The sequence below is a fragment of the Grampus griseus genome, assembly GCF_964374135.1.
Source record: "Grampus griseus genome assembly, chromosome: 15".
NCBI classification, from domain to species: domain Eukaryota; kingdom Metazoa; phylum Chordata; class Mammalia; order Artiodactyla; family Delphinidae; genus Grampus; species Grampus griseus.
This window is the reverse complement of record NC_139009.1, coordinates 78,440,113-78,464,623: the sequence shown is the minus strand read 5'-3', so window position 1 is coordinate 78,464,623 and position 24,511 is coordinate 78,440,113. Positions and strand designations below refer to the sequence as shown.

At 43.4% G+C, this 24,511-nt stretch overlaps 1 protein-coding gene across 1 annotated transcript in view; it reads left to right on the top strand.

Annotated features, from left to right (window-relative positions):
- Nucleotides 1–24,511, top strand: part of ACOXL (acyl-CoA oxidase like) — a gene marked incomplete at its 3' end in the record, with an annotated part of 366,752 nt that overhangs the window by 171,002 nt on the left and 171,239 nt on the right. Inside the window, 3 exon segments of the mRNA XM_082672845.1 lie at nt 720–836; nt 20,553–20,592; nt 20,596–20,706. Of these exon segments, the coding sequence (XP_082528971.1) occupies nt 720–836; nt 20,553–20,592; nt 20,596–20,706 (268 nt within the window).

Here is a 24,511-nt window from a genome sequence, read left to right as displayed (position 1 = left end):
AAGCCCAGGATTGTAGAGCATCAGCCTGCATGGGGCAGGGGGGTGACCTAGACAGGCGGGGCTTGTGCTTTCTACAGCCGCAGGATTCTGTAGGATTAACCCACGGGTGATGCCTGGGAACAATTCCACCCCACTTTACAAGCTGCTCTGAGGAGGACCTCTGTTCACCCCTACGCAGCTGCATCAGAGCGAAAGGCAGTGCTGTCCACAGGGCACGGGGTTTAAGGAAGGATGTGGAGAACACCTTTTGCACGAGGAACTGCAGGGGAGGATTTAGGTGGGCTGAAAATAATGACCCACCTGTGAATCTGACAGAAGCACCAGGGTTGGCGTGGCCTCCTTGTTGAGACTGTCCTTTTGAAATATGTTCTAGGGTATCACTCCTGTCCTATTAATTATGTCAGGAACTTAGTAAAGCTGAATATTAATGATCTCAGTGCACTAGGAACTATAAAATGCCACGTAAATGTTAAGGACTAAAAATTACTCTGTGTATTAAATAGATACCCTGCTTTAAAAATATTCCATGGTGGGAAGGTTAATTTCCAGAGCAGCTGAAAAGCTTTTTGTTGGACTATCTTCAGAAACTTTTGCCATCTTAAGTACATTTTAGGAGACTGAGGCATTCTGTATCTGAAGTATTTGAAAGACAAAGGGCTGTTTGGGATGATGTTGCCTATTGGATTTTGGTAAAGTTGCGTCTGCTTGATTCTCTCTAGCCAGAGGCAGTTTGGGCCCAAAGCCAAGGAAGAGGTCAAGATTATTGAGCACCAAACACAGACCCTGCGGCTGATGCCTCACCTGGCTACGGCCTTGGCCCTGTCCTTCACCAACAGGTGAGATGCCTCTGGGGGTTTGCCCTCTTGAGGTGAGTCTGCGGCTCTGGCATTAACAGGAGGCAGAAGAGAGAGGCAGGCAGGGGCTTCACTTCTTTTCTTTTGTAAAAACTTTTTTATTTTTTTAAAATTTACTTTTAACTCTGAACACGAAAGAGTCTGTAGTTAAAATCCAGTGCTCAGGTCAAACTTGCCATCTGAATCTTGGTAGTCCATATATCCTGATGATGGGGTCCACGAAGACTTTGGGATGACCTGAACTGACGCTTCTCCAGAGTGTCTAAAAGAAGCAGACTCAAACAGTTGAAATTTCTCTATCTCTGAAAACGGTTCTAATTTATACTAATATTTTCAAAAATAGGTCAAGATGTGTACATATGGTGGCGGGCTATTGAATAAAAGAGCAGTAGGGGCTATCCTGGTGGCGCAGTGGTTGAGAGTCCACCTGCCGATACAGGGGACATGGGTTCATGCCCCGGTCTGGGAAGATCCCTCGTGCCGTGGAGCAGCTGGGCCCGTGAGCCATGGCCGCTGAGCCTGCGCGTCCGGAGCCTGTGCTCCGCGACGGGAGAGGCCACAACAGTGAGAGGCCCGCGTACCGCAAAAAAAAAAAAAAAAAAGAGCAGTAATAACACTGTAAATTCGCACGGAACTCCACATTTTACAGCTGGCTCTTCTTATCTTTGTCTCATAAGCCTAGACATTGCCTGGGCAGTTGTGGGTCATTACCACATGGTAAAGATCAGAAATTAGGAGACTTGCCTAAGATCACAGGGTCCAGGAGTGGATGCACTGGGAATGTAACTCCAGACTTTGGACCCTTATCTGTGTTCTTTCCTCCCTGTGCAATCCTGCTTCTTGTGGGAACTACGAGAATTAATTTCTGAATAATTTAGAACTGGCGTGTGTGTGAAAATGACCGCGCCAACGGGTAAGCTGGTGCCAGGGTTTATGAAAAGAAGGTGATTGGAGAGATTCTGCCTCTAGTGTGCTGCTGGCTTGTGGGGCTGCTCAGTGCTGCTGGCCTGGCTGGGAGGAGCTTGGGCGGGCGCCCCTCTGCCCTTATGCGCTCAACACTGGGATACCGGGGTGTGTGAACGGTGAACCCTGCAGACTGAGCTTCGGTAGCAGCACTGAGATTGATCCAAGCCACCTGGAGGAAAATGTAAATCACTCACATCTAACGTCTTCCTTAAAATATCCTTGAATGTCTTTTGAGGTTGAATTTGCATATTGTAAAATGCACAGATTTTATTGCTCAGTGAGTTTTGACAAACATATGCACTGGTGTGATGAACACTTAAACCGAATCTAACACATTTCCATCACTCCACAAGGTTCCCTCGTGCCCCTCTGCAAGTTGCCCCACTCACCACCACAGCAGAGACAACCACCTTTCTGATTCCTATCCCGATAGCTTTTTCTGCCTGTTCTTGACCTTCATATAAATGGAATCATACAGTATGTCTTTGTGGGTGTGTCCAGCTTATTTCGTTCAATGGAATGTCTTGATGTTCCTCAATGCTGTTGAGAGTTTAATTTTTATTGCTGAGTAGTAACATTCAGTGAATAAACCACATTTTTTTTTATCCATTTCTGTCACTGATGAACATTCAGGTTGTTTCCAGGCTTTTAGCTACTATGAATAAGCCACAGTGAATATTCTAACACAAGCTTTTCATTTTTCCTAGGGTAAATGCTTAGAGAGGACTTGCTGGGTGTTGGGTATGTGTATGTCTAACTTCATAAGAAACTACCTGTTCTTCAGGGAGGTAGGACCATTTTATGCTCTCTTGGGCAATATATGGGAGTTCCAATTGCTCTGCATCCTTGCCAGCCATTGTTATGATCAGGTTTTGTCTTGGTTTGTTTTAATTTTAGTTTATTTTGGTCTTTCTAATAGTTGAATTTTATTACCCTAATAACTAATGACATTGAGTGAGTATCTTTTCATGTGCTTATTTGCCATCTGTATATTTTCCTCACCCATTTTTTAAAAGTTATTTTTATTTATTTATTTATTGGCTGCATTGTGTCTTTGTTGCTGTGCGTGGGCTTTCTCTAGTTTCGGCGAGCAGGGGCTACTCTTCGTTGCGGTGCACGGGCTTCTCATTGTGGTGGCTTCTCTTGTTGTGGAGCACAGGCCCTAGGTGCACGGGCTTCAGTATTTGTGGTGTGCAGGCTCAGTAGTTGTGGCTCGCGGGCTCTAGAGCACAGGCTCAGTAGTTGTGGCGCACAGGCTTAGTTGCTCTGCAGCATGTGGGATCTTCCCGGACCAGGGCTCAAACCCGTGTCCCCTGCACTGGCAGGCGGATTCTTAACTACTGCGCCACCAGGGAAGTCCCACACCCATTTTTAAATTGGGGTATTTATTTTCTTATTGTTGAGTGTCAGAGTTCTTTTTATATTCTGGATAGATTCTTTGGCATCATATATGTGATTTGCAACTATTTTCTCCCAGTCTGTCACTTTGGCTTTTATTCTCTTAAAAGTGTCTTGATCAGAGCAATAGTTTTTAATTTTGATTTGATTGGATAGCTTTAAATTTTGATTTGTCTTGAAATTGGGTAATGTGAGTTCTTTTTCAGAATTGTTTTGACTCTTCTCATTCCTTTTTGCCTGTACTTATACGTGTTAGAATCATCTTGTAAATATCTACAGGAAAGATGGCTGGCATTTTGCTTGGGATTGTGTTGAACCTGTAGATCAAATTGGGGAGAACTGACTTCTTAATGTTGAGACTGCCAATTCATGAACACCGTGTATCTTTCCATTTTTAAAGGTCTTCTTAGATTTCTCGCCCCAGTGTTTTGTAATTTTCAACACACAGATTCTGCACATATTTTGTTATATTTATACCTAAGCATTTTACTTTTCTTTGGTGAAATTGTTTATTTCTAGTATATGGGAATAGTATTTACTTTAGTATATTGATCTACAATCTTCTTTGTAGATTTTAATACATATAGGATTCTTCAAATTACCTATTTCTTCTTGAATGGATTTTTATTTACTTCATCTAATTTGTCAAACTTACGGCAATAGTGTTGGTTGTGGTATTCCTTTATCATCCTTTTAATGTCTGTGGAATCAGTAGTGATTTCATCTCTTTCATTCCTGATATTGTGTTCTCTCTCTCCCTCATCAGTTTGTATAGGTTTATCAATTACATTGCTTTTTCAAAAAAACAGATTTGATACAATTGATTTTCTCTACCGTTTTTCTGCTTTTAATTTTCTTGATATCTCCTCCAATGTTTGTTATTTCTATCCTTCTACTTCCTTTGCTTTAATTTCTTCTCACTCTCAAGGTGAGAGGTTAGGTTACTGCTTTGAGACCTTTCTTCTTGCCTAATCATTTAGTACTAAAATTTCTCTGTAAGCATTACTCTAGCTGCATCCCTCTGCTTTTGATATGTTGTATTTTCATTCAGTACAAAATAGTTCACAGTTTTCCTCGAGACTTCTGCTTTGACTGCTTTGGTTATTTGGAAGTACTGTCATGGTCCAAGAACATATTATGAAGGATTCTGTTCTTTCAAATTTAAGGCCCAGAAGACACACACACACACACACACACACACACACACACACACACACACACCTAACACATTCCACATTGCGAAGAATATATACTCTGTTATAGTTGGGACGATAGTTCTATAAATGCCAATTAGGTTAAGTTGGTTGGTTGTGCTCTGCAGACTATATATACATCCTTTCTGATTTTCTGCCTACTTGTTCCATCAATGGCTGAGAGGAAGGGGTTGGCATTTGCAGCTATAATTATAAATTGGTCCATTTCTTCTTTCAGTTTTATTAGTTTTTGTCTCAAGGATTTTGACGTTTTTTAGATGCATATACCTGTAAGGATTATTATATTTTCTTGGACAATGATCCCTTTATCGTTATGTAATTTTTCTCTTAATCCCTGAAAATATTCCTTGTCCTGAAGTCTATTTTGTCATATTAATATAGCTACTCCAGGTTCCTTTTATTTAGTGTTTTCATGGTACGTCTTTTTCATACGTTCATTTTTAACCTGGCTATATTTGTTTTTTTTTTTTTTTTGCTGTACGCGGGCCTCTCACTGTTGTGGCCTCTCCCGTTGCAGAGCACAGGCTCCGGACGCGCAGGATCAGCGGCCATGGCTCATGGGCCCAGCCGCTCTGCGGCATGTGGGATCTTCCCGGACCGGGGCACGAACCCGTGTCCCCTGCATCGGCAGGCGGACTCTCAACCACTGCGCCACCAGGGAAGCCCTAACCTGGCTATATTTTTAAAGTGGGTTTCTTTGTAAAACAGAGGATAGTTAGGTCTTGATTTTTTTATCCAACTTGAAAATCTCTGACTTTTAGTGGGTGTGTTTACACCAATTGTATTTAAAGTGATTGTTGATATGTTTGGATTAAAATCCACACTGATAGCTGATTTTTATTTTTTCCATCTGTTTTTTTTGTTTCTTTTTCCTTTTTTTCTGCCTGCTCTTAGATTAAATGAATATTGTTTATTATTCCATGTTATCTCTTTGATTGACGTTATTTATACTACTTTTGGAAATATTTTCCTTGTTGACCCAGCGTTTACAGTATACATCTTTACTGAATTAGAGTCTGTGTTGAACTATTATACTGCTTCCCCTGTCGTGTGTGGACCTAAAACAGTATATTCCAAATTCCTCCCTTCCATCCCTTTTTCTGCTATTGTTGTCACATAATTTACTTTTAAATATGCTGCAAACACACAATATATTGCTACTGTTTTTCTTTTACATAGTTCTGTTTTAGAGCAATTAAAAATCAGTAAAATTGAATTTTATTTTACCTTTATTCAATTGCTAACATTGTTAATTTACTTGTATAGATCCAAATTTCTAATTGATACCATATTTGTTCTGCCCGAAGAACTTCTAACATTTCTTGTAGAATAGGTCTGCTAGCAGCGAATTCTCCCGATTGTTTTTTTTTTTTTTTTGAGAAAGTCTTTATTTCTCCTTTCTTGAAAAAAGACATTACCAATATGTACAGAGTTCTGGGTTGATAGTTTATTTTTCTTTGAGCATCTTAATGATCTCACTCTATAGGCTTCTTGATTCCTTGATTCTCATGAGAAAACAGCCATCATTTTTCTGGCTGTTTCCCTATATTCCCCATATATGCCCACTTTAACTGCTTTTGAGATTGTCTCTTTTTCTTTGATGTTCAGAGTTTGATTATGTTGGCCTAGGTGTGGTTTTGTGGTTTTGTGTGTCTGTGCTGTTTGGAGTTTGTGGAGCCTCTGGGATCTGTGGCTTGAAGTTTTTCATCAAATTTGGAAATACTTTGGCCATTATTTCTTTAAATATTTTTTCTGCCCCATTCTTTCTTTCCTTCCTATACAGATGTCAACCTGCTTCATACTGTCCTACATGTCACTGAAGTTATGTTCTTTGTTTTCTTTCTACTTCAATTTGGATAATGTCCATGGATCTGTCTTCAAGTTCTCTGTTTCTTTCGTACACAATGTCCAATCTACTAAAAAGGGCTGGTTCCTCCCTGGAATTCAGCTCATCAAGGCTCCCTGCAGCATTTGTTCTTTGGGAAAATACAATTTTTATTTTATCCACTTTCCTTCTTACTGTTATTAAGGGAACAAAAGTCTCTGGTGTCCTTTTATATCTTAACCCTGTGACACTTCTTTTAACCTCAACGATTCCATCTGAAGTTGTCACTAACTCTCTACAAAGTGTCCCTCACCCCATTATACCCCTTTTGCCTTCACCCTTCCAGCCTTGCTTCAACTAAGCCAGATATTTCTTGACACAGAGGCTGGTTTCCAGTGGTTCTCTGATGTGCTTTTTAAAAACTACAGACTCTGTGCACCCACTCCCATGATTCGAATTCACCTGGTCTAGGGAGCTTCCCAAGGAATCCAGAGTGTGTGTACTTAAGCTCTTTGGTGATTCTTTTGAGCAGCCAGAGCTGAGAACCACAGGAGCTTTTTAGGGAGTTTCCTAGCGTGACCTGGAAATAAATTTTGCTAACAGTTAACAAGCAGCAGTATTAAATTAGCATGAACATGTATACTGGATCAAGGTAATCTGACAGTGAAACCTAAGAATGTTTTGCATGCATGCCAAAGGCAAAGAAAATTCTTCTTTGAATCTTTTGCCCTGTAGAACTTGTGACTATTATGAAGAGGCAAGGCTATCTATACATTCATTTCTTAATCCACTATTTACAAATCCATGACACGAGAAGTTACTAGACCACATAACAAAGAGGCACTATGTGTTCCTCATTTATAGTTTATATAGGTATAAAATACATATTTGTATATATGTATATGTAAGTTTATAGATATATACACTTATATACACCCATCTTTATATGTAACAAAAGTGTTATATGTATCAACATGTTTTTTTCCTTCAGCTCCATTGTTATTTTTTAGACTGATGTAAGCGTCATATACCTGGATTTTGTAAGAACTGTGTTGTCACTATTAATAAAAATTAAAGTTTCTCTTGATTTTAGGGAGATACTCCTCAAAGGCAGAGAAGTAGAGAAGTAGAGATCACCGTTCCAGGTTTAGGTTTCAAGGGAGAAAGGAGAAGTAATAAATGGAAATTGACTAGTAAAAAATAAGAAATCACAGAGCCCTTACCGTGTGCCATGCATGGGTGAGACAGTGTTGAACAGGACACATCAGACATATGTCCTCACCGAGCTGTCAGTCTAATTGCCCCCGGGACCTTCCTGATTTCCTTGACCTTCACCTCCCTGGGCCTTCTGTGGTCTCTGACCGAGTTCAGTGTCCCCCTCGTGGCTCTGTTTTCTTCCCCTGTGCCTCCTCGGTGGCAGCAGGGCATTGACCCACTGAAAATCTGGTTAAAGGAATCCCCAGGACGAAGTGCCTCAGCTATGGGGGGAGGAGAGGTTGTCTGTGTTTTGAAACAGTGCCGGGAGAAGTTGGTGTTTCTGTGACAAAATCCAGCTCTCCTATTTCTCATTTACCATGCCTGTTGCCTCGCCTCCAAGTGGTGAAGCAATAGTTTAATGAAGTTGGTTGTTACATGACAAATGCTAAGTACCTCTCCCCCCTACACACCCCACTTTTAAAAAACTAAGGTTATCAAACCTTGGTTATAGGTCCCATCTCTCAATTCCCGTGGACCTAATTCTGCCAATCAACTGGCTTCAGTTTCAGGGTCTGGGTAACTTGAGTTTTGATGGGTTAGATGTTTGTTCAATGCATTGGGTCCTGCTCAAGTGCAGAGAAACACTCGTGAGCATCCAGACCTTCAGGTGTATGTGGCTGGAGTGGGAAAAACAGGCCACTAGCCCGTCAGCGGCCCTGTCTCTCTTCCCATCTAATGTGACAAAAGCACAGATAGTCAGAGCTTCACGTCACAGTAGCACACAGGTCACGGAAGTGCAATGGGACAGCTTCTTTCAGGGCACATCACATATATTGGTGTCTTCAGCAACCTTACGGCACCTCGCTAGTAGGGGTGCCAGGTAAAATACAGCCTCCCAGCTAACGCTGGGTTTCAGGTAGCCAACGCACACCTTTGTAGTCTAAGTCTGTTCCCGTGACTGCAGCGGGGAGTGCGCCCTTAAGCTGAAGATTGTGCGTGCTTCATCTGAGATTCGCATTTTACTGGGCGTGCTCTGTTGCTGTTTGTAGAGTCTGGCACCCCTGCTGGAGTTGGACGTGGTCCCTGCCACATGGAGCTTGTGCTGCCTTGCCTAGGGTTTGACAATAGCGGGCAGCAAGTGGACCTGGTTCCTGACCCCCTTCCGTGCCCATCGCCTCCACAAGCCTGGAGACTGGGGGAGGGGGAAGGACCTGCTTGGCCCCTAGTGAGCCCCCTTCCCCCTACCCACCCCCCTACCCCGCCCCACTCATGTTCTCCTAGCCTTGACAAGGAGGGGACAGAACCGGCTGGCCTTTGGTGCCTGTTTGCTCTGGAAGAGGTGGGACCCATCTCCCCACTGCCTGCCGAGCTGCCGGGCAGAGCCAGCCCAGTGGGGAGGGGACTGTCTCAGCGGGAGCATCTGTGCCAGGTGACGGACGGCCACCTGAGGAGCCTGCCAGGGCTCTCCCCCTGCTCTGTTTCTCCAGAACTGCAGAGCTTTGCCCTCGTCCCCTCATCACACCACCTGTGTGTCAGGTCCCTCTCTGGGCCCTGAGGACTTGGCAGCCGACAGCAAGGTCACAGCCCTGCCTGGGTGGCCACGTGGCCAGGGAGGATTCCTGTTTTCCCTTTGGCTGTGGGTGCCCATCCTTGGGTCACTTATTAACCTCCGTGGGGCTGCTTCCCACCGCTGAGGCTCCAGTGTCGTGCGTGCATCCTGGTCCAGTGCCTTGCCTGTGGGCCCTGGCATCTGGGTCTTACTGGACCTACAAGCTGATGCCCTCTGTGTACTCACTCACAGACTGTGACCGTAATTAATGACCATGGTGGGAATACATGTTCGATAACTGTTAGCTGCTGTCGGGCCATCACCCCCAAGATGCCTCAGACTTCCCACCCCCGTCCTGTCAGTTTCCGCATTCGGGTGATTTTTCCTCCCTACACTAAAAGCACTCAAAGCTCACCTTTCCTGGCATCGCGCCTGGACCCTCCCCAGCTCCCTCTCTTGCCTCCCTGCCCCGCACATCCAGCCTGCCCCTCATCAAATCTGTTCTCCGCAAGCACAAGGCCCGAGATGAGATCTGAATTCTCACCTGCCTGCTGGGACCCTCCTGCGGCTTCTGTGTTGGATGAAACTCACTCCCTCATGTGGCCTCGGGGCACCTTCCCCTGCCTGGCCCCTGCTGCCCCCAGCCACTCGTCGTGTCTTCTGTCCTCCACCCTGTGCTCAGCCTCACCCCTGCTTTGGCCTTTCTTATAGGCAGCCTCCACACCGCGCCCTGTCACTCACGCCTCACATCCTTGCCTCCCGTCACCTGGTAGCTCATTGTCATCCTTTGAGACACAGTTCAGCTTGTCATCTTCTCCAAGTCACCTTCTTCCCTGAGCTCCTCCTGGCATCAGGAGCCATCTGTAAGCTTCTTGGAGCAGCATCCCAGGCTCCCTTTTTTTTTTTTTTTTTTGCGGTATGCGGGCCTCTCACCATTGTGGCCTCTCCCGTTGCGGAGCACAGGCTCCGGACGCGCAGGCTCAGCGGCCATGGCTCATGGGCCCAGCCGCCCCACCGCATGTGGGATCCTCCTGGACCGGGGCACGAACCCGCGTCCCCTGCATCGGCAGGCGGACTCTCAACCACTGCGCCACCAGGGAAGCCCCCGGGCTCCTGTTTTCATTTCACCATTACTCTTGGTTTGTGGTTATGAATTCTTCCAGCATAGAAATTGTGGATTCTTAATTTGGCATCTCCACGTGCTAAGAGTGCCTGGCTCTCTGCATGAGATACTTCAGCTCAACTGAATGAAATCACCTTGTGTGATTACATCACTCTTGGTGGAGCCCAGGGCTGGCTGGCCAGGGCGGTTGGTCACTGAAATCTCCGCTTGGAATCATCTAGTGGGATTTGCTACAAAAATGAACTTCCTAGCTTAGAAAGTGACCAAAAACTTAAAAATAAATCAATATCTGAGGTGTGCCAGCCAAAAGGAGTATTTTGGGTTTGCCTCTCCTGTTATTTATTCCAGCCCAAATGGGCAGTTCAGTAGTCCAAGCTGGGTTCCAGGCCAGGCGGGGCCACAGCACCATCGTGCTGCTGTCTTTATATTGGATCCAGTCCTACTGTTTTTGCCCAACACCTGCAAGGATAAAATTAAGACAATAGCTAATACATATTCAATTGCATACCACATACCAGGCACTGTCCTAAGGTTTTTATGTGGAGTAACTCATTTAATGCCTCATGACAACTCAACAAATTTCTCTCTTTTTTTTTTTTAATAACATCTTTATTGGAGTATAATTGCTTTACAATTGTGATGTCTCCATAGCACCTACGTAAAGTGGTGCCTGTCACAAAGTAAGATCTCACTGATATTTGTTGAATAAATGCATGGGTGGAATGATACTTCATAGTTTCAGAAATTCACCAAAGTCCTGTCCTTATCAAAAAATGGGGTTCAGAAAAAAAAATGGGGTTCAGGATAGTTAAGCCCCTTAGAGTTCCTTCACCAAATGAAGACTGTCTATAACTATATATCAAATACTACATATAGTATTTGATAGTATTTATAGTACTGTTTATGATACTACCAAACTGTGTTTTTAATATAGTCCTGAACTTATTGCCAAAATGTCTTGTTTGCTCTTTTTATGTAATACAGATTTTTGTAAATTGAATCCTGCCCTCTTGCTGACTTAACTGTTTTAGAGATACTCCATCTGCATTTCTAATGAGTCTTGCCTCGATGGTGGGTTCTGATTCTTCAAATGGACATAACCTATAAGGAAATATTTCATGTTTCTAGAAGCATTCACTTAAATAAACAGGTTTGGAAATGAAGAATGTTTTTGCCACAGTATCCCTATTTTCCAATTTATCTCTGGGCCCCTCTGAGTTTCTTGCATCAGACTTTCTTAAGACATGTGCCTCTTGGACTCTTACACACCCTGAACACAGAAGGGTTTCTCAGAGCTCCTTGGCACGCAGACGTGAGAGCTTGATAGTGGATAAGCGCCACCGGGGGAACCGCTCTGTCTGGCAGATGGAGGCTCTTCCTCAGCAGGGCCCATGTCCTGCCAGTGTTAAGTAAAATCACAGGCCAGCATTGCAAAGAAATCTTACCAGATCTCTGCTAAGACAGTCTCATGATTCTTTTTTTTCTTAGCTGATTTATTTCTTCTTTACCACCCATTTTCACCCTGGGGAACATCGAGGGGAGTGTGTGTGTGTGTGTGTGTGTCTATGGTTAGGGAGGTCGGAGGGGAATCATATATACATTTTTTTAAATGACCAGGCCTGGGATTCTCTGAGCATCCTTGTATTGCAGCCGCAGCCCAGGGCATGGGTGACTATATTCTAGCATAGATTTAGAATGTTATTAACTTCCTCAGGGCACTGATATGCACATTACTTATCATGAAAAGAGAGTGGTATTTAGGGCTGGAGAACCCTAGGTTTGAATCCTAGCTCTTTCCTAACATAAGTGACACCTTGACTTAGGTATGCAACCTCAGTTGAACCTCAGTTTCCCCATCTGCAAAGTGGGGATATGACTTCCTATTTCATACAGTCGTTGTGAGGATCAAGTCAGATGATAAATGCAGAAGCTCTTTGCTTATAGTAGTTGCTTCATACGATTAGGTTTCTTTTCATCCGAGTGTGATTAAACACATGGTGGTTTCCACGTTTTGTCAATTTGCCCAGCTCAACGGCTTCAGTTCTGAGGTTGCATGGTCTTTTTTGTTTGCTGTAACGTGAGGCCCAATGCAACATCTTTTGCATGTGCAGGATTTATTGAGGAAACAAGGATGTTTAGACATTATAAGATTATTCTGTAGATGGAAGATGGTAAATACCTTGAGCCAAAATTGATCTTTGCCATTCAGAAAAGGAAAGACAAGCCACAGAACGGGAGGAAATATTTGTAATATGTACATCTGACAATGGGGTATTATCCAGAATATGTAAAGAACACTAAAAATAAAATTCAACTAAAAATAAGATGGGTAAGCCGCTAGAACATGGGCAAAAGATTTGAATAGGTACTTAACAAAAGAAGATTGTATGGTCAGACAGTAGACACATGAAAAGATGTTCTTTGATCATTAGTTATCCAGGAAATGCAAATTCAAACCATGAGGATTACCATGACATATCCACTAGAATGACTAAAATTAAAAGGACTGCAAAGATGGCTTGTTGGCGGGCACGTGGAACAACTAGGACTCCCATACACTGCTGGTGGGAGTGTAAAATTGTACAACCACTTTGGAAAATTGTTTGCCAGTTTCTTAAAAAGTTAAAAATACCTCTTCCATATGACCCAGTCACTTCACTCCTACATATTTACTCAAGAGGAATGAAGACATATGTCTCCTCTAAGATTTTTACATGAATTTTCATAGCAGCTTTATTTGTAATAGCTCCAAACTGGAAACAACAAAAATGTTCAACAACAAGTGAATGCACAAATGAAATGTAATCTATGCATTGCATAGAATGGCATTCTAGTCAGCAATAAAAAGAAACAGCTACCAATACATTGCTCAGTATGGATGGATGAATCTCAAGACAATATGCTCATTGAAAGAAGCAAGACATAACATACACTGTATAATCCCATTTGCATAAAATGCAAACTAATCCATACTGACGAAGATTGATCAGTGGTTGTCTGAAGATGGGGGTGGAGGAAGGGATGGTTTGCAAAAAGGGATGAGGAATTTTCTGAAAATCGTTAGAAATATTCTGTAGCTGTTGGGAATAAATCAATCCTCAGTAATGTTGATAAGGAAAAAAAGATAAATTGTTAGTTTAAAGCAAAAATAGCAATAAAATTTATAACATGTAGAATATATTTTTGTCTCAACAGTGACATCATGGATGGCAGAATGAAAACGAATTATATATTGTTGTAAGGTTCTTATATTATCCTTGACGTGGTATAACAGTATGTGAGGGGAAAATGTGGTCAGTTAAAGATGCATGTTTTAGGCCACAGAAAAATTGCTGGAAAAAAATTAGTAACACAGTTTAAAATCCAGCAATGCAATACTAAAGATTATTCAATTAATCAAGGAGCACAGGGAAAAGAACATATGGGATAAATAGGGGAAAAATTGCAAGATAATAGTTTAAAACTCAATCGCATTAATAATTACACTGAGTGTAAATGATTTAAACACTCCTATTTTCAAATTGTTAGATATGATAAATTAAGACTGAACTAGATGCTGTCTACAAGAAACCCACTTAAAATTAAAGACAAAGAGGTTAAAAGTGTGAGAATAAAAAATTTATACCTGCAAACATTAACCATAAAAGAGTTGGAGTGGCTATACTAATATTAGATAGACTTCAGAAGGAATATTACCAGAGATATAGAGGATCACTTCATAATGATAAAGCAGTCTACTCATCAAGAAGACGTAACAATCTAAATGTGTATGGATTCCACGAAATAGCATCAAAATACATGAAGCAAAAATGGAAAGTACTGAAAGGAAAAATTAACAAATCCTAAATTATAGTTAAAGACATCAGTCCTTTTCTCTGAGAAATTGATATAATAAACAGACAGAAGACCAGTAATGATATAAATCATATGAACAACATTACTAACAAACTTGACGTAATGACATTTATTGAAAACTCTACCCAGCAAGAGCAGAATACACATTCTTTTTTTTTTTAACATCTTTATTGGAGTGTAATTGCTTTACAATGTCATGTTAGTTTCTGCTGTATAACAAAGTGAATCAGCTATATGTATACATATACCCCCATATCTCTTCCCTCTTGTGTCTCCCTCCCTCCCTCCCTATCCTGCCTCTCTAGGAGGTCACAAAGCACCGAGCTGATCTCCCTGTGCTATGCGGCTGCTTCCCACTATTTTCCATTTGGTAGTGTACATATGTCAATGCCACTCTCTCACTTTGTCTCAGCTTACCCTTCCCCCTCCCCGTGTCCTCAAGTTCATTCTCTACGTCTGCGTCTTTATTCTTGTCCTGCCCCTAGGTACTTCAGAAACTTTTTTTTTTTTAGATTCCATATATATGTGTTAGCATATGGTATTTGTTTTTCCCTTTCTGACTTACTTCACTCTGTATGACAGACTCTAGGTCCATCCACCTCATTACAAGTAGCTCAATTTTGTTTCTTTTTATGGCTGAGTAATATTCTATTGCATATATATGCCACATCTTCTTTATCCATTCATCTGTCGATGGAAACTTAGGTTGCTTCCATGTCCTGGCTATTGTAAATAGAGCTGCAATGAACATTGTGGTACATGACTTTTTGAATTATGGTTTTCTCAGGGTATATGCCCAGTAGTGGGATTGCTGGGTCGTATGGTAGTTCTATTTTTAGTTTTTAAGAAACCTCCATACTGTTCTCCATAGTGGCTGTATCAATTCACATTCCCACCAACAGTGCAAGAGGGTTCCCTTTTCTCGACACCCTCTCCAGCATTGATTGTTTCTAGATTTTTTGATGATGCCCATTCTGATTGGTGTCAGAATATCTCATTGTAGTTTTGATTTGTATTTCTCTAAAGATTAATGATGCTGAGTATTCTTTCATGTGTTTGTTGGCAATCTGTATATCTTCTATGGAGAAATGTCTATTTAGGTCTTCTGCCCATTTTTGGATTGGGTTGTTTGTTTTTTTTTGATATTGAGCTGCATGAGCTGCTTGTAAATTTTGGAGATTAATCCTGTGTCAGTTGCTTCATTTGCAGATATTTTATCCCATTCTGAGCGTTGTCTTTTCGTCTTGTTTATGGTTTCCCTTGCTGTGCAAAAGCTTTTAAGTTTCATTAGGTCCCATTTGTTTATTTTTGTTTTTATTTCCATTTCTCTAGGAGGTGGGTCAAAAAGGATCTTGCTGTGATTTATGTCATAGAGTGTTCTGCCTATGTTTTCTTCTAAGAGTTTGATAGTGTCTGGCCTTACATTGAGGTCTTTAATCCATTTTGAGTTTCTTTTTGTGTATGGTGTTAGGGAGTGTTCTAATTTCATTCTTTTACATGTAGCTGTCCAGCTTTTCCCAGCACCACTTATTGAAGAGGCTGTATTTTCTCCATTGTATATTCTTGCCTCCTTTATCAAAGATAAGGTGACGATATGTGCATGAGTTTATGTCTGGGCTTCCTATCCTGTTCCATTAATCTATATTTCTGTTTTCATGCTAGTACCATATTGTCTTGATTACTGTAGCTTTGTAGTATAGTCTGAAGTCAGAGAGCCTGATTCCTCCAGCTCCATTTTTCTTTCTCAAGATTGCTTTGGCTATTCGGGGTCTTTTGTGTTTCCATACAGATTGGGAATTTTTTTGTTCTAGTTCTCTGAAAAATGCCATTGGTAGTTTGATAGGGATTGCATTGAATCTGTAGATCACTTTGGGTAGTATAGTCATTTTCACAATGTTGATTCTTCCAATCCAAGAACACGATATATCTCTCCATCTGTTTGTATCATCTTTAATTTCTTTCATCAGTGTCTTATAATTTTCTGCATAGAGGACTTTTGTCTCTTTAGGTGGGTTTATTCCTAGATATTTTATTCTTTTTGCTGCAATGGAAATGGGAGTGTTTTCTTAATTTCACTTTCATATTTTTCATTTTCTTATTTATTTTCATTTTGGATGATCTGTCCATTGGTGAAAGTGTGGTGTTAAAGTTCCCTACTATGATTGTGTTACTGTCGATTTCCTTTTTATGGCTGTTACTATTTGCCTTATGTATTGAGGTACTCCTATGTTGGGTGCATAAATATTTACAATTGTTATGTCTTCTTCTTGGATTGATCCCTTGTTCATTATGTAGTGTCCTTCTTTGTCTCTTGTAATAGTCTTTATTTTAAAATCTATTTTGTCTGATATGAGAATTGCTACTCCAGCTTTCTTTTGATTTCCATTTGCTTGGAATATCTTTTTCCATCCCCTTACTTTCAGTCTGTATGTGTCCCTAGGTCTGAAGTGGGTCTCTTGTAGACAGCGTATATATGGGTCTTGTTATTGTATCCATTCAGCCAGTCTATGTCTTTTGGTTGGAGAATTTAATCCATTTACACTTAAGGTAATTATGGATATGTATGTTCCTATTACCATTTTCTTAATTGTTTTGGGTTTGTTATTGCAGGTCTTTTCCTTCTCTTGTGCTCCATGTCTAGAGAAGTTCCATTAGCATTTGTTGTAAAGCTGGTTTGGTGGTGCTGAATTCTCTTGGCTTTTGCTTGTCTGTAAGGTTTTAATTTCTCTGTCAAATCTGAATGAGATTCTTTTTGAGTAGAGTAATCTTGGTTGTAGGTTTTGCCCCTTCATCTCTTTAAATATGTCCTGCCACTCCGTCCTGGTTTGCAGAGCTTCTGCTGAAAGATCAGCTGTTAACCTTATGGGGATTCCCTTGTGTGTTATTTGTTGTTTTTCCCTTGCTGCTTTTAATGTTTTTTCTTTGTATTTAATTTTTGATAGTTTGATTAATATGTGTCTTGGCGTGTTTCTCCTTGGATTTATCCTGTATGGGACTTTCTGTGCTTCCTGGTCTTGATTAACTATATCCTTTCCCATATTAGGGAAGTTTTCAACTATAATCTCTTCAAATGTTTTCTCAGTCCCTTTCTTTTTCTCTTCTTCTTCTGGGACCCTTATAATTCGAATCTCGGTGCGTTTAATGTTGTCCCAGAGGTCTCTGAGACTGTCCTGAGTTCTTTTCATTCTTTTTTCTTTATTCTGCTTTGCAGTTGTTATTTCCACTATTCTATCTTCCAGGTCACTTATCCGTTCTTCGGCCTCAGTTATTCTGCTATTGATCCCTTCTAGAGAATGTTTAAATTCATTTATTGTGTTGTTCATCACTGTTAGTTTGCTATTTAGTTCTTTTAGGTCCTTGTTAAACGTTTGTTTTATTTTCTCCATTCTATTTCCAAGATTTTGGATCATTTTTACTGTCATTATTCTGAATTCTTTTTCAGGTAGACTGCCTATTTCTTCTTCATTTGTTAGGTCTGGTGGGTTTTTACCTTGCTCCTTCATCTGCTGTGTGTTTCTCTGTCTTCTCATTTTGCTTATCTTACTGTGTTTGGGGTCTCCTTTTCGCAGGCTGCACGTTCATCATTCCTATTGTTTTTGGTGTCTGCCCCCAGTGGCTAAGGTTGTTTCAGTGGGTTGTGTAGGCTTCCTGGTGGAGGGGCCTAGTGCCTGTGTTCTGGTGGATGAGGCTGGATCCTGTCTTTCTGGTGGGCAGGTACACGTCTGGTGGTGTGTTTTGGGGTGTCTGTGGCCTTAGTATGATTTTACGCAGCCTGTCTGCTAATGGGTGGGGTTGTGTTCCTGTCTTGCTAGTTGTTTGGCATAGGGTGTCCAGCACTGTAGCTTTCTGGTCGTTGAGTGGAGCTGGGTCTTGGCATTGAGATGGAGATCTGTGGGAGATTTTCGCCGTTTGATATTACATGGAGCTGGCAGGTCTCTTGTGGATCAATGTTCTGAACTTGGCTCTCCCACCTCAGAGGCACAGCCCTGATGCCTGACTGAAGCACCAAGAGCCTGTCATCCACACGGCTCAGAATAAAAGGCAGAAATAAAGAAATAAAGAACGAGAGAGACAGAGAGAGAGAGAGACAGAGAGAGACAAAGAAAGGAAGAAAAAATAAAAGTTGTTAAAATAATTATTTAAAAAATTTAAAAAGTAAAGAAAAAGAAAGAAAGGAGGAAAGAAGAGAGCAACCAAACCAAAAAACAAATCCTCCAATGGTAAGAAGTGCTAAAAACTATAGTATAAAAAAGAAGAAGTAAGAAAAACGGACTGATAGAACCGTTGGACAAATGGTAAAAGCAAAACTATACAGAGAAAATCTCACACAGAAGCATACACATACACACTCACAAAAAGAGGAAAAGGGGAAAAATCATAAATCTTGCTCTCAAAGTCCACCTCCTCAATTTGGGATGATTTGTTGTCTATTCAGGTATTCCACAGATGCAGGTACATCAAGTTGATTGTGGAGCTTTAATCAGCTGCTTCTGAGGCTGCTGGGGGAGATTTCCCTTTCTCTTCTTTGTTCTCACAGCTCCCAGGGGCTCAGCTTTGGATTTGGACCCGCCTCTGCGTGTAGGTCGCTGGAGGGTGTCTGTTCTTCGCTCAGACAGGACGGGGTTAAAGGAGCCGCTGATTCGGGGACTCCAGCTCAATCAGGCCGGGGGGAGGGAGGGGCACGGAGTGCGGGGCGGGCCTGCGGCGGCAGAGGCCAGAGGGACGTTGCACCAGCTTGAGGCGCGCCATGCGTTCTCCTGGGGAAGTTGTCCCTGGATCCCGGGACCCTGGCAGTGGCGGGCTGCACAGGCTCCCCGGAAGGGGGGTGTGGATAGTGACCTGTGCTCGCACACAGGCTTCTTGGTGGCGGCAGCAGCAGCCTTAGCGTCTCATGCCCGGCTCTGGGGTCCGCGCTGTTAGCCGCAGCTCACGCCCGTCTCTGGAGCTCCTTTAAGCAGCTCTCTTAATCCCCTCTCCTCGCGCACCAGCAAACAAAGAGGGAAGAAAAAGTCTCTTGCCTCTTCGGCAGCTCCAGACTTTTCCCCGACTCCCTCCCGGCTAGCCGTGGCTCACTAACCCCCTGCAGGCTGTGTTCACGCCGCCAACCCCAGTCCTCTCCCTGTGCTCCGACCAAAGCCCGAGCCTCAGCTCCCAGCCACCGCCCCGGCGGGTGAGCAGACAAGCTTCTCGGGCTGGTGAGTGCCGGTCGGCACCGATCCTTTGTGCGGGAGTCTCTCCGCTTTGCCCTCTGCACCCCTGTGGCTGCGCTGTCCTCCGCGGCCCGGAAGCTTTCCCCCTCCACCTCCCGCTGTCTCTGCCCGCGAAGGGGCTTCCTAGTGTGTGGAAACCTTTCCTCCTTCACAGCTCCCTCCCACTGGTGCAGGTCCCGACCCTATTCTTTGTCTTTGTTTTTTCTTTTGCCCTACCCAGGTACGTGGGGAGTTTCTTGCCTTTTGGGAGGTCTGAGGTCTTCTGCCAGCGTTCTGTAGGTGTTCTGTACGAGTTGTTCCATGTGTAGATGTATTTATGATGTAGTTGTGGGGAGGAAGGTGATCTCCACGTCTTACTCCTCTGCCATCTTGAAGCTCCCCAAAATACACATTCGTTTGAAGTGCACATAGAACGTTTATCAAGACAGACCGTGTGGATTTATAATGATTGAAATCATACAAAATATGTTCTCTGATTAGAATGAAATTAAATTAAGAATTAATAACAGAAAAATATCTGGAATAATCTTTACATATTAGGAAACTAAAGAACACACATAATTCATAGGTCAAAGAAGAAATCACAGGGAAATTAGAAAATATTTAGAATAAAATGAAAATGAAACACAACATATCAAAATTTGTGGTAAGCAACTAATGCAGTGCTCAGAGAAAAACTTATACCTTTAAATGCTTACATTAGAAAAGAAGAAAAGGCTAAAGCCGGTGGTGTAAATTTCTAGTTTAAGAAGCTAGAAAAAGAGGAACACGTTAAGCACAAAGAAAGTAGAGTGAATAATAAAAATGAGAGCAGAAATCAATGAAATAAGAAATGGTCAAAGAATGGAAAAAAAATAATTAAGCCCAAAACTGTTTTTTTCTTTCAATAAATAAAATTGAAAGATTTTTAGCTAGAATGATCCAGAAAAAGACACAAATTATCAGTATCTAGGATAAAAGAGAAGGCATCACTATAGGTCCTACAGACACTGAAAGGATAAATAAAATTAAATATCATTGTTATTATTGTTGTTGATGTAATGTCAATGTAATGCCAATATATTTGACAACATATGAAATTGACAAATTTCTTGAAAGATACATAGTACCAAAAGTGGCACAGAAAGAAACAGAAAACCTGAATAGCTTTGTCTGGCATTACTGGTGAAACAACCAAATATGTAAGAAAAGAAAACATACTGATGTTACACAAACTCTTTCAGAAAAGAAAAGGGAAAATGAATTTTAGGAGCACCCCGAAACCAAAACCCAGACAAAGACATTATGAGAGCAATATCCCGTATGAGCACATGTGCTGGGGGCACTACTGCATCCATCACGGGTCTCTGATTGTCTCGCAGGTATGCCGGCATCCTTCTGGACGAGGACGTCTTCCGAGGTTAGGAGCTTGTTGGCAGTCGCCCGCTGCAGGTGCTGGTGGCAGGGCTGAAGGCCTACAGTACCTGGGAGAACATCGGCTACCTGCAGGACGGCCGAGAGTGCACCGGAGGCCTGGTGAGCCCCTGCGGGCCCCCAGTCCTGCAGGGTCTGCATGGTTACACGTGTGGGGGCTGACCGTGTGGCCAGTGGGATTTGGAACCAGGTGGAATTCCCTCCTGCCCTTGTGACCCTGGATGCATTACTTAATTTTGTCACCTGTGCATGTCCACCTTCTTGGATGCTGTGAGGACTGATGCAGACCGTGCTTGTAAAATGCTTGGCCCGTGGAGGCCCGCGGTAAAGGTCATGAAACTTGGTGGTGGTGGTTGTTGAGAGTATAGGAAAGGGCCAGTGGGGGTCAGATGATCAAAGCTCTGCTCCAGTGTTTAAATCCCTTGGGGAGAAGGCAGGAGTGACCCCAGGGGTTTCTACCCTGGGAAGGAGGCAAATGGGGATATGCCAACCATTTAGAGAGTGTACAGAGTGTCCCCAGCCCAACCCTCAGACCATTTTGAGCAGTGAGGGGCGTGAGGTATGAGAAACCCCAATATGAATCTTTGCAGAGGCGAGGGGAGTCTGAGGACAGCTGGGATCTGTGCTCTGTTCCTCTACAGTCCTGAGAGTGGAGGCGCCTGCGTGGTGCAGGGTGCCAGCGTCTCTGCATCCCTGTGGGAGCCCAGCACTGGTGAGAAAGGGGACCCAAGTGGGGTCTCTGAGGACAGAATGTGGGGGATGTGTGGTTGTGGACCTGTGACTGCGTGGCATTGCACGGCTGCAGACATCAGCTCTGATGGCATCTGAGGTTCAGCCCCAGATGACAGTGCTGTGTGGGTGACCCCCAGGGACCATACCGCCTCATCGTCCTGTGGGCCAGAAGCAGGCCCTGCAGGAAGAGCAGGGAGGAGGGAGCCCCTCTTGGGCCTTGGGCCTGAATTCCATCTTGAACTTGACTGAGTATTTGCCTAACAACAGCAGCTCTGAGCCTGAAGGGGAGGCTGAAGAACTTTAGCCTCAGTGAGAAGGGGTCAAGAGCAAGTCCAGGGTGGTTGTAGAGAATAAAAGGGGAGGATGCGTTTCTGGAGAGCCCGGCCTCAGAGCATCAGAGTCGGGGTCCATGGAGGGGCGAGGAGGGGCTGGGCCTTCACCACCGGCAGAGCCCAAGGTTTCTCCCACATGAACGGTGAGGATGGGACTGGGAGCCTCCTGTGTCCTTTCATCTGAGAGTCACCGTGCTCACTTCTCTCACGGTGGCTGAGTAAGGATGTGCGCGTGGTGAAGGGGACCTTGGTTGGTCAGACGTGTGTACTGTGTCTGTGACGGTGGGGGACATGCTTGCTTTTCCAGTGGGAATGATGTCGGATCCGCCTGGAAAAGAAGGAGAATAGGGAATAAAGTGACAGCTGGCGCTGGGGCGCAGCTGGACCAGGAGTACAGGTCCTCTGAGGCAGCTGGGGGCGATGGCTTATAATGACCTTAAGTGACCTGACACGTGTGAGGCCCCTGCCAAGGGGCTGGTTTCCATCCATCCAGTGACCCTGCCCGCTCATGCCCTCCTTCGTTGCCACACACCGACCGGCAATACAGAAATGACCCCTTCACCCACCATACTATGGAAAAGAACCTGACCGTGGAGGGCTGCTCTTCCAGGCTGGATGCCAGGCCTGTAATCCCACCGGGCACTGCTGCCTCATGAGGCTTTGCTTCCCAGTAGCTCCTCAGCAGTGGATGCAGAGGGCCCTGATTTCCATTTCTGTTCCTTCCCTTCTCCTCTCCACCCCCATATGCACCCAACACCTAGCCCAGGGCTATTTGTAGAGACATAAATATTTGTTGAAAGGAAAGCATGAGCATCTTCTAATGGTTCTAAGTTATATTTACAAACACCGCATCTTGTGCAGGCAGGAGGTCTCCAGGAGTGAAGCATGAATGTCTGGGAGCTCCCGAGATGGTACTGAAAACCACCTCTTTCACGGCCCGTAGGTCTAAGTAGGTCTTGCTTCAAAAAAATGTATTTCAACAGACATTTACTGGGTTTGAAGCCAGCAACCCTGGGTGTGACCACAGGAAAGTTTTTCCCTTCACTGTGCCTCATTTTCCCCATATATAAAATGAGGATAAACTCTCCTTTGTAGTGGTTGTGAGGATTAAGGTATGCAAGATGATGAGCATAAAATGCTTCACATGTGAACCCAGGAAGCAGCAGCTGACATCTTTATGGTGTGCTTACCCTGGGGATTTGGAGAAAAAAAAAATACCACATGGTCTGTTTTGCTTGCCATCGTAAAGACGGATACAGAACCCAGACTGGTATGGCAGGTCCTATGCAGCAGCTGGGGCTGGGAGGACTCAGTGACATCTGGAGGGGGGCGGGGGGCAGTCGCTGAGCAGTGTCATTTTAGCAATTTAGAGGATGAACGAGAGGCTTTGAGATGGGGGTCTGAGGACCTGCTGGATAAAGGGATACCTGCACACAGGTGAAGGTGTGGGAGTGTGTGGCGCATCTAGGGACACTGGGACAGGCATGGGCTGGGTTCAGGTGAAGGTGCAAGGGAGGAATGGCAACTTTATTCAGAAAGCCAGCAGACCGAGAAGATGGTGGACTCGTGTCCCAAAGAACCATCTTACTTGAGTTAGAATTCAGGCTTCTTTTATACTAAAATGGGAGAGAGTGTGGTTAGTTGTTGCAAACTTCTTGGTGTCAGAATCCTTTGTTCTTGCAGCTGTCCTTGTAGGTCAGGTCACGAAGTTCCTGTAAACCTTCCACAAGACAAATGTTATTCTCTGTTCTGCAACTTCTTATCTCTTATTTGAATGGGAAAGTGTTATACCTTTAAAGGTCAGAGCCTTGTGAATGGGCTATCCTGTGTATTTTCAGGCTGTAAGCAACATTCTTAACTTGTAGCAAAAGCAATAGAATGCAAAGGTTAAAGTGAAAGAACAGATCCAATATGGAGTCAGATTTGTTCTTCCCTATTGCAAAAGGGCAGGGACCAAGTCTTTGATCACCACAACCCTACTTCTGACTATAGTGGGGAGTATCAGTAAGCAGCTGTTGACTGACTAAACAGACTGAATGATAGACTGATAGACAGACTGATGTCCATCAGACAGATGGACTGATGGACAGATGGACTGACTAAATAAATGACTGCCCTGTGCCTCCATTTTTCTTTCTTACCCTTAGAAGTTAAGATTAATCCACAAAACTTGGCCCCTTTGGTCTTTCCTTGCTTTATTATTACTTTTTACCTTGAATATTTTATTTAAACATCTGACTCTATTGTTAAGTATTTGGAGACAAAGAACACGGGCATTGCCTTGAGGCTACTCATATTCAGTAGCAGGCTCTAAAGCCTGTACAGACCCATTCTGATGGCTCATTTGTTGAGTAGTTTAGGAAACAGGGACTTGAGAAGAGGGCTGGGATGGAAAATCATTGTTTTCGTTTTTGCGGTACGCGGGCCTCTCACTGTTGTGGCCTCTCCTGTTGCGGAGCACAGGCTCCGGACGCGCAGGCTCAGTGGCCATGGCTTACGGGCCCAGCTGCTCCACGGCATGTGGGATCTTCCCGGACCGGGGCACGAACCCGTGCCCCCTGCATCGGCAGGCGGACTCTCAACCACTGCGCCACCAGGGAAGCCCTGGGATGGAAAATCATTGTACCATTTATCAAGATATGACTAATCTGGCACCTAATTGTTGCCTCTACTTTAAACATACACCCTGTTTAAATTCCGTTTCCCTGGACTGCTAACTTTCATGTTTGTTACTATTGCCTGAAGTGAGCAATGTCTGTGGAAGGCAGCTTCTTTGCCGAGGAAAGCATATTTGAAATCACATTTCTTGTATTATTTTCACCAATTACAGAAGTGGTGCATAT